Below are 10,762 nucleotides of genomic sequence, written 5' to 3' on the forward strand. Positions count from 1 at the left end.
TCCACTGCAAACGCACGCGGCGTGTTTTCACAGCTAGACACAACCATCACCTTCTATTTCATTCCTCAGATCCCTGGGGGAGCATGAGCGTAGAAAAAACACCTTGGAAGAGAAAACTTTTCTGAGCAGTGTGGTTTGATGGTTAAAGCAGGGGACTCGGAGTCAATAGACTTGAGTTATTTTTCTGCTCTGCCGCTGTTATTGCCTTGCTGAGCGAGCCTGTTCAAGTCACGTGAGGTCGCTTCGTGACTCAGTTTCCCCCTTTGTAAAATGGCGATAATACTACCTTCCTACCTTTCCAAGGCCCCGAAACAAGATCATGCCATGAAACGTGCTGTAGATATTACTCTTTAAGAGTAGGACTTTTATCTGTATAGGGACTGCAGGATCAGCCCCACGTAAATATGTTTAATGATTGTTGTTGCTCTAGTCCGCTACAAAAAAAGCTCCCAATCACGTAACCTAAACCGTCAGTTTAAATAGGAAGCGCGTCTGTAGTTCACATCTGAATATGCTGAGTATAAAAAGCTTGGCTCGCTGTACCTTTAAAATGGATGCTATAGTTTTCTTCTTCAAACATTTCATCCTCCCTTAGTGCTTCTCCTTACCCTTATCTGCCCCTCACAGGGGACTATTTTACAATGAGGAATTCGGGAAGGGCTTTGTTTGAATTATAGAATCATAGGAGGATCGTAGAAGATCAGGATTGGAAGAGACCTCTGGAGGACATCTAGTTCAACCTCCTGCTCAAAGCAGGACCAACCCCAACTAAATCAAGCCGGGCCTTAAAAACACCAGAAAGCCTTACCCACAGGAACGCCAACAATTTCTAGCACGAGTAATGCTTACTCACCATTAGTTGTAACGGAGTTGCTTTTCTGTGTTCTGAATTGATGACCTTCCCCTGATCATTTTCTCAGGACCCCCCAACTGCGAAAACAAAGATTATCAACTGTTGCCGTAGACTACTCAGTATAAACTGAACGGTTCAGAGTACTGCCTTGACAGCTGTTACCGAAATGCACCAAATTACCTCAATATAAACAGACCCAGACCCAGACATGCCCATATAGATTTAGGTATGTCCTCTGCACACGTACATGTGTTCAGCACGAGCTGCATGCATTTGAAGTCATGAGTATAGATTTACAACTGAACTACATTAAAACTACTCTTGATTTGACCTATTCTAGCTGTCCCGGTTTTACCATGGGGCCTTACGGACCGTCCCTCTCCCTAACAGGCTCCGTAAAAGCTCTTCTTCTGCGGCAACAGATTAGAACACAGGCTATTGAATGTAGGGTTATTAGTGTCAGAGCCGTGCATAGACTCAGCAATGATTTACCCGATGGACACACACCTAGACTAGAGCTGGATTGCTTTGAATGTTGCTAAAATCAGGACATCTGAAGACAATTCATACCAGAGCATTTGTCCTGTGAAAATCTAAACACTGTTTTTTGTATATACACGGTGGGATTCTTTACCTAACTTTTTTAAAATGGAGATTATCCTTCTTCATTGTCAATACAGCTCATGGGTTTTTAAAATTGCTCTCATCTGAGTCGCAGCATAATACTTATAATGGTGTTTTGACCATATTCTTCTTCTTTCTCTGATGCCTATTAAGCATAAGGCCAAATCCTGCTATCTTCATTCTCAGGGATTACTCGACTAAGTGAATAAAATTTGTCCTAGCAGGGACTAGCTATGCAATTCACTTTTACTCCACCCCTTTAAAAGAAGCTTTCAGGGTAGCATTGTTCACCTTAGATCTCTTCTTTAAGAAAACCAAGTTGCTTCTGTAGACTAAAAATGCATTTCTACTTTTATGCAACTCGTATGTTTTGCCATACATACTAGCTTGGTGCTAATTACAAAGTCTAAAATAAACTGAGCTTGATGACCAAAGTGAGATCTGCTGAAAAAAGTTTTCCTGTAAACGAGGCATTTCCATATTTTTGCTTGTGAGCTGTTTAATTTGAGAAACCGAATTCAAACTTTCATTTAAAAGAGATCTTTCTAGCATGTTCCTTGAGAGGCCTGTTTCATTTTATATGTTGATGATTCTTCACAGCAGGTGTCTGCAATTTCTCAGCCCAATTTTTGCAGTCCATATTTAGACTTTAGGAGTCTAAATACATTTGCTACAGTGAATAATGCAGGATCTCTCCCACCGTTTGTATGACTGAATAGGACTGAACATTCACCTGCTGAGCTTCATAGTAACACATAAGCTATGCCCTATGACAGCATGTGCGGACGGAATTTAATCTCTAATATGATTTTGGTTGATCAAATTTCTCCCAGTTATGCAATTGGGGCCGATCCTGCTTCCACTGAAGTCATTCGGAGTTTTGCTATTGACTTCAATTGGAGCAGGATTGGGCCCGCTACATATACGCGCACTCACCCATCTCAGTAATCTTGAAGCTTCTTTCCATTTAGTTTAGAAAAATAGCCATCTCTTAAATTAAAAAAACTATTGTAGCTTTCTTATTTTTTGCTTTCTTTCTGGACTAATGTACCAAAGAATGTACAAAACTAAAGGCACAGGATATTTTTTTACGGGAAGGAGACTGGCTTTGTTTTAGCATTACTATTCCCTTCATGTTTTAATTGGAAACACAAACTTTAAAAGGGACCGGTTCTGGGTACAAAACTATTCTTCTGTGAGGCTTAGATGAAGCTGTTGACTGGGGTTCATTTTATAGTAGCTGGATAAAGTAGTATTCGAAGCTGGATAAATGCACACAAATATCTTAACAATCCATTTCAGTGTCAGGGAATTTCGGTAACTGATACTATCGAAGCAATTTCAAACTAGTTTATGTACCGTGGGGTCCCTTAAAATTCTCGCAAATAAAAATAACGGGTACATTTTCTCTTTTCTCCTATTAATGACGGTCAGTTGGACAATTTATATCACAAAGAAAGAACAGCATCATTTAAAACACAGGGGAAAACATCTTGGAGGCAGGAATTAATGCCTAAATTGTGTTTACTCCCATATCTGTAATGTTATGTCAATCTCTCCTCCAGGAGACAAAGGGTTTTGTTGAATTAATAAGATAAATGTTGAAAGCATATTATATGCAGCCTTTAATCCTAATGTCAGAAAAATCGTAATTATGGAGGGGATAAGTGAATTTGAAAGCCAACCATTATCAAACTGTCTGATTGCAAACTATTTCTGTTCGCCTCTGTGAAATGCTCGCTTTCTTTCTTTCCATCTACGTTGTGTTGGGAAGGATGGAGATAGGTGACGAACTGGTAAACAGCCAGTTTTTGTTCTGAAGGTGCCATCTCATCTGTATAGTGACCATGTAAAAGGACCTTTTCCTTTACAAACGAAAATGCAAAACTTACTGGGAACTTTCCCCAAAGCTTTGAGAAAGGCAAGCTCGCTAACGGGCTAAGGGTTGTACCCGCCTCTAAAAACAGAGCAATAATGTGAACCAAAAGGGTGATGAGGCAGGGAAAGGGCGGGCTGCTTCACCGGACGGCCCAGACTCCACAGCAGCTGGGGAAGATACTAGCCTCGCCTTTAAGCGTCCATCTAGGCGGGTGCAGTTTGAAAGCAGTCCCCTGGTGCCTTTTATATGGACTGCGGTTCCCCGCGGAATCCCTATCTAGCCTCGAGGCGCTCACACTTAGGGCCATTCCTCTCGCTGCTGCTGCCAACCCTGTCTCAAGCATCCCCCCCTTCTCCCTCTCATCCTAGCGCAGGGAGAAGGGGCTTGCGGTTACTCTGTGAGTTTGCTTTAGTTCTGCCTGGTCCTTTTTTTGTGGATTTCCCCTTCTCATTGTACAGGTGGTTTATCTGATGGGGCTTTACAGACCCCCTTCTCTGGGGCTCTTGTACTGGGGTGGGAGGAATAACCCAGTGCAGGAGCGTTAGGCGTCCCTAGTAAGAAGAGGGGCCGCTAAACGCGACCATAACCTAGTGGATGTAGAATGTGTGGACGAGAATCCCCCAGGGACTCTGTTCCAGGCGAGGCACAATCTCACCCACAGGTAATGGTCTAAAGAGACTTAAGGGAGCTAGGGGTTCAGATGTTGCCTTTGGGAAGCCAAAGGCTGCAGGAGGTGGGGGCGGGGGGGGAAGCAGTCCATGTTAAACCGTTTAATTTCATTCTCTCTCTCACTTCCCCCAAAGGCTTTCACCTATGACTGCGGTGTACCAAGCGGATCGGGGTTGGTTTCCCGGCGAGACAAAGCCATGGGAGAGCTCAGGGATTCCCCTGGCCCCGGTGCTGAGAGGTCAGTGCATCAGAACCATCCTGCGCTGCTGCGAGGGATGCAGGGAGGCGCAGCTCAGTGGGTTAGGACGTCTCCTGATCCCTTCTTTTTCTGCGTCCTCGGCCACACTGCCAGCCCCAGGAACCCCTTCCTGAGGTGACCCAAGGAGACCCTGAGATGTCAACTTCCGACACTGCTATCAAGCCACAAGAGGAACCCCCCCCCCGGAGCACTGATATCACTACCCTCCCCTCATAACTTTTCATCTTTCCCCCGGGATGTGCAGAGCTTGGTCTAACTCCCCCCGTGCTATTCTTTACTGCTAAAGCGTGTTTATTCAGAGGAAAGACCCTTGTTTATTCCAGGGCTAAGGAAGAAAGGTTCAGAGCAGCGAGAGAGCAGTAAAATATCCCAGACAAAGTGGGGGTGGGGTGGAGGGGATTTATTATATTTAATTTTAGAAAAATAACTGCACGTAGCTTTCATGGTCTCTTTGCAGAAGAGAGAGTCTCCCTGGGGAAGGAACCTGAGTACATTCACGTTGGAGGAAACTGAATGCCAAGCCCATCTTACTGTGGGCAAGAGGATCTTTTGGTTTCTAAAATGAAAGGAAGAACGACAGCAATGGACCACAGAATAGCCTCTGACCTGGGCAGACACTTGCAGGCCAGAGTCAGCGCCAAGGCTCTTCCTTGCATTGTAAAACCAAACCCCCGTTGGCTGAATAGCAACATTTCCGACAGTCAGAGTCCTGTCTCGCTCGTTAGAGATCCCAAAGTTTAATAGTTTGTGGGATTCCACGCAGGGCTTTAAAGCTCCAGAAAACACCTCCCCAGCAAGGGATCTTTGCTGAATAAACAAGAGGAGGAAAAATTCTGCAAGTGTACAGGGGGCCCAAAGCCAGGGAGTGGATTGTACATGCAGCCGAGATACTTGCAAACAGGTGAAGATAATCTTCAGAGCAGCGAGCAAAGGGATTGTGTGTATCTAGAAGGGTGGCTGTTGGGCCAGGACCAGTTGCTATCCATTGGTGTTTTAGCAATGAAATAAGAATGGCTACAATAACACGGGGGTATTTAAATACACCCCCCAACCTACTGTTAAACCTCCTCCTAGCCTAGTTAACAGCTGCAGAGTGATGCTTGCTGACTAAGGAAAGGGGTTAAATTCTTCCCTTTAATCAAAGCAAGTATTTAGGAGTTTTCGCCCTCCAGGATCACCATCTGTAACGGGAGCGCAGTCTCACGGTGAAAGCCACTAAGAGGAGATTTACACTGGGAACGTGCCTCCTTCTTCTGAGATCCAGGCTGCAGTTTGGCTAGAAATTCTTGCTGCCCACACATACACACAAAAGTCATAATAATAAATAATAAGCGCGATGAAGGGGTCTTCATGTCATCCCTTTAAAATAAAAGGTCCCTCTGTTATTCTTAGGCCGCAGAAAGCGCTTTAAGAGGATGCTCTCAACGCTTTGGGCTCTGGGATCCCAAGGAAAAGGTGGGGGCGGGCAGCACCTCCAGGTAGCGAGCAGGAAGGGGAGAAGGAGGGGAGACAGGCAGGGAGAGCACCGAGCCTACTAAAGAGTTAAAGGGAGGGGACGTCGGCTGTCACGCGTCATTGGGCAGATTATATGCAGCAAACAAAAAGTGTGCGTCTGTGTGCCAGTCAGTCACTGCATCGGGTCCATCTGCACAACTCGCTCCGGCTCGCCTCCCCCCCCCCTCTTTCTGTCTCTCCTTCCACCTCTTTGCACAGAGCACCCAGGACAGCAGCCCTACCCTCTCCCACTGCCATGGAAATACACTGATACAATAGACTCTGGGGGGGACGCGGAGAGCAGCCCATCCTTGGCCACTTTCGGGTTTCCTGGCATTTGGGATTATATTCTGACCTGATTCCTGGTAAGTAAATATGCATGCGAGGGGGGCATCTTTTCTAGCAGTAAAAAGGCCGGGGGAGACACGCCGCCGGCCAGCTGGATACAAAGGAAAGGAGTTTTAAACAGAAATAGACAGGGGTGAACACTGAGCTCCGCTCGGTGCAGGGAGACAAACAATGACTGGAGGTGGCTTTGCGCCCGGCTGTGGAGAAGGGGATCGAGGGAGAAAGAGAGGACCACGGGGTTGGTTTTTGTTAAGCAGTGGGGGCGACATGGAGGAAGCGAAGCGGGGAGCTCTGTGGTCCCCGTGTGTGTGTGGGGGGGGCAGTTATTCTTGGTGTTAAACCCCTGGTCCCGAGGAGCGTTCCCCGGTATTGTTGTTACACAGAATTGTGTTTGAATGACGCTGCCACCTCCCCTACAATGAAAAGCTCGTGGGAAAGGGATTTAACATTAAATAAACAAACAAGGGAGGGAACTCGCGGGGAGGGAGAGACTCTCTACCACTGAACTGCAGGGAAATGAAAGGAGGCGAGAAAACGGGCACGTTTAAAAAAAAACTCTAGAAGCGGTGAGTTATTTGATGCTCTTTTTATATTGCTCCGAAACGGGTAAGGGGGTGGGGGTGTCTTTCGCCACCGTAGAATAATCAATGAAGTCGCACGTTTGAGGGTTTAATTTCGCTCTGAGTGAGAGACAAATATGACACGGATTAGGGCAAAAAACACCGGTGGTTTAGAAATGCCAGTTTTAGAGGCATGGTCTAGTGGGGTTTTTTTTAAAATCAGTTTTAGAATTGAAGTGCTTAATTGGATGATAAATCACAGGAGGATAAATCAGCGACAGTAACAATATTATTCTATAATCACCTGTTTTCAATAAATAATTAGGGTCCGCTACTTCCTGGCCCTTCCATCGCTGGCTTCTAAAGAAATAAGTGACTGATGGCACTGTTATCTATTAAAATATGGGGGAACGCCAGTTCAAGGGTTTTATACAGTCTGCCGGTAGAATACTATTTTTAAAAGGAAAACAAATTATACAGATCGATGCCACTTAAAAAGCAGCCACAAACTAAGCTATTTGTAAATGGCGGCAGAATTCCGAACTGGTTGTGCAGCTATTCAGCTCTCTCTCGGCTTTGTGAACCGGAGTATAGAGAATCGGTAGTTTTTGGAAAAAGCTACGCCGAGGGTGATTTAAAACGGGAAGCCCCAGCGCTAGAGACCTGCCAATATAACAGTAACGTTTTACAGAAGGAATGGCATAGCTGGGATGGTCAGAATTCACAACTCGCTTCCCAAATTGTGTTCAGAGCCAGAGACTTTGATGCGTGTATGGTACCTGCACATTCACAAGTCACATTTGACTGAATCTATCCCCTTGTATAACAAGGTAACTGGGATTCGCCCTCATCCATAAATAAGCGTGTCGAGGTAAAAATAATTACCTCTGCTTGCTGCTTTTAATTAAAGTCTCGGAGGGAAAGTGCTGGATTATGATAATAAGCAGACATACGTTCCCTCTTGTAGAGTAGAGCTAAAGGTTAGCTGACATGAAATCAGTGACATTGACAGTCCACTTGAAATCCATTCGCTATGCTCGTCTGTCACAGCGTGCAACAGAGCACCGGACCTCTCTTTAGAAGAAGAAAAAACCCAGCACATCAGCCCTACAGAATCCTGCTCGGATAGCAGCTCCTGAGCTGCGTTTCTTTTTGTGCAACTCCCCGAAGTTGCTTTAGCTTTAGAAGATCAATATGCAGATTCCCCCCGCCCTCCTCCGCGTGTATGGCTAATACACAGAGCCACCTCTTCTGTATTCCTGTTATTAGGGTCTCCTAATAAATGAATCATCGCCACAGCTTCCTCGAACCTCTCCTTTCATTCATTTCCATACACCATCTTCTATTTTTTAAATATTGCACAGAGGAGAGCGGCTTGCCTGGGCTGCCAGTTTTTCAAACATTTTAATTAGGAGTCACGATTACGTAGAATGTTTTTAATGCTCATTTTCCCCTAAAATCAGACACCCTTACTTGGTATTAAAACCAAAAACCCGTGTTCCGTGCCCTCAGTACAAGTTGCGTAACTCGTCCCCTTCCCCCGTTCTCTCCGCCTGCAGGGATGGCGGAGACCGGCGTTCAAAGGGGTATATGGGATGGAGACGCCAAGGCAGTCCAGCAATGTTTGACGGATATTTTCACCAGCGTTTACACCACCTGCGATATCCCGGAAAATGCGATCTTCGGCCCTTGTGTACTGAGCCACACTTCTTTGTATGACAGCATCGCTTTCATAGCGCTTAAATCCACTGACAAGAGAACTGTCCCTTATATATTCCGGGTAAGGATGGTTTGGTTCCAAGATGTAAACGCACTGAATTCTCTCCCCGCGCTCTTTGCTTTTGCAAACGAGCCGCTGGGACACAAAGATGCACTTTTGGAGGGTGGGGACTAAATTCACCAATGTTTTCCACTTCAGACAAGGTTGTTCCCTACAGAACTCAAAACTGCCCTTTAATCGCTTGGCTGTGCCGAATGATTAATAGAGATCGGGCCAAATTCTGCTCGCCTTTGCCACCTCCGTAACCCCGTTGACTTCAAAGGGACTACTCTTGTGATGAAAGCCAGCAGGATTGACCCATCATCAGCTGTCATTTACATATGCATCGAAAACCTCTGGGGGAAAAAATCAGATGATTATGGTTGTAGGTGCCTTTCCAAAGCTGCTGCTTATGGTGGCATTTAAAATAGACTAAACAGATCTTTCAAGTTTTAAAACATTTTAATGGATTTAATGCTCTTTTAGCAAATCTTGCTCTCCCTGTACATCCTTTCCCCACCCACAGAGGAGGAGGGAGAAGTGATCCTTTGGAATCCTGGAAGATTTATTTACATTATTCACTTCACATAAACCTTATGCAGATGTGGCCATGTAATCGTGCCTTTATAAAGTCTGGGGGAGAACAGGCCACATTCACATTGTCCTTTGCTGGCACAAATCAATTAAAATGTTTAAATAGTAGCTGGCAGGATTCAGTGGCCCAGAAAAGCCACATGTATTTTTCAAGACTTGCAAACTTCCGACAAGCGCTGGTGGCTGTCCTTTCCGGAGCCCGGTGAAAAGTCTGTGGGGGTGAGTGTGGGAATACTTGGCGGCCTCTGATTTCTTGCATTCCCTTCCTTTATGTAGGTGGACACTTCAGCAGCAAATGGCTCCTCCGAAGGTCTAATGTGGCTCCGTCTGGTCCAGTCAGCCAGAGATAAAGAAGAACAGAACCTAGAAGCTTACATAAAAAATGGACAATTGTTTTATCGGTCCCTTCGCAGGATCGCCAAAGACGAGGAGTTATTAGTTTGGTATGGGAAAGAACTGACGGAATTACTGTTGCTCAGCACCGCCAGATCCCACAGCAAGATGAACGGTAGGTGCTGCGCCCGGGCCAGGGTTCGGTGTCTCCCCCAGAGAGCTGGGTTGGGTTATCTTTTTGTTTTGTTTTCAAGAAGCTATTTAAACCATGTAAAGCGAGTGATAAAAAGATTCAGGTGAGGAAAATGCAGCCAACGAAGTTAGAGAGAGGCGAGGTGCGGACTGAGCTGAGCAAATTAGCTTGACTAAAGGGATGTTAATTAGGTAGTACAGAGCATCACTGATAAACATATTGGAAATGCAAAATGAGATTAGGGGCTACAATCTGTTAATTTATACTCCACGGGCTCAAAAGCAGAAAGTGACACGGATAAAGGGCCATTAATTGACTATTCTGGTAGAGCTTAGAGGCCCTAATGATGGATCGGGCCCTATTCTGCCAGGTCCTGTCCACACACAGAATAGGGGCCGGTACTCGCCTCGGAGAACTGAATGGACTCCAGTCTCCATCCTCTGCCAGCCCGGCAAAGAAGCGAGCCCTGCCCAGAGTTAGCGGCGGGAGGTGGTGCTGCCGGCCCGGCGGTGACTAACCGGTGGCTGTTGTGTGTTGTGTCTCGGTGCAGGGTCGCCCCCGCACACCTGCCTAGAGTGCAGCCAGCGTTTCCAGTTCGAGTTCCCCTACGCGGCCCACCTGCGGTTCCGCTGCCCCAAGAGGCTGCCCAGCTCGGAGCCCAGCCCCGCCGAGGAGCCGCGCGGCAAGGACAGCGCCAAGGAGCCGGCGGCCAGCCTGGGGCCCGGAACCAACAAATACTGCAAGCCCGGCGGGCCGCTCCGCGGCCACTACTCGAGTCCCGGCCAGGACAGCGGCAACGCCAAACCCTCCACGGACTTCCACAACCTGGCCCGCGAGCTGGAGAACTCCGGGGCGGGCGGCAGCTCCCCCAGCCGGGACGCGGGCGGCAAAGCCAAGCGCAGGTACCCGGAGGAGCCGGGCGAGGAGCGGGGCCAGGGGGCCGGCAGGGGGCGCTTGCCCTCCTCCCCCAAGGAGGAGCTGGTGTGCACCCCGCAGCAGCAGTACCGGCCGGCGGGCAGCTACTTCGGCCTGGAGGAGAGCGGCCGCCTCTTCGGGCCGCCCAGCCCGGAGACGGGCGAGGCCAAGCGCAGCGCCTTCGTGGAGGTGAAGAAAGCCTCGCGCGGGCTGGAGGCCGAGGCGGCGGCGGCGGAGGAGGCGGCGGAGCAGCAGCAGCAGCAGCAGCAGTGCGCCTCGCCC

General features: G+C 47.5%; 1 protein-coding gene across 1 annotated transcript in view; it reads left to right on the forward strand.

Moving 5' to 3' along the window:
• Window positions 1–5,969: 5,969 nt before the first annotated feature.
• PRDM8 (PR/SET domain 8) overlaps window positions 5,970–10,762 on the forward strand; it is a 6,603-nt gene continuing 1,810 nt past the window's right edge. Inside the window, exons 1-4 of the mRNA XM_032796854.2 lie at window positions 5,970–6,143; window positions 8,246–8,466; window positions 9,316–9,547; window positions 10,116–10,753. Of these exons, the coding sequence (XP_032652745.1) occupies window positions 8,248–8,466; window positions 9,316–9,547; window positions 10,116–10,753 (1,089 nt within the window). The 5' untranslated portion in view covers window positions 5,970–6,143; window positions 8,246–8,247. The remainder of the gene's footprint in view (window positions 6,144–8,245; window positions 8,467–9,315; window positions 9,548–10,115; window positions 10,754–10,762) is intronic.

Source organism: Chelonoidis abingdonii, chromosome 5 (assembly GCF_003597395.2).
Source record: "Chelonoidis abingdonii isolate Lonesome George chromosome 5, CheloAbing_2.0, whole genome shotgun sequence".
Lineage (NCBI taxonomy): Eukaryota > Metazoa > Chordata > Testudines > Testudinidae > Chelonoidis > Chelonoidis abingdonii.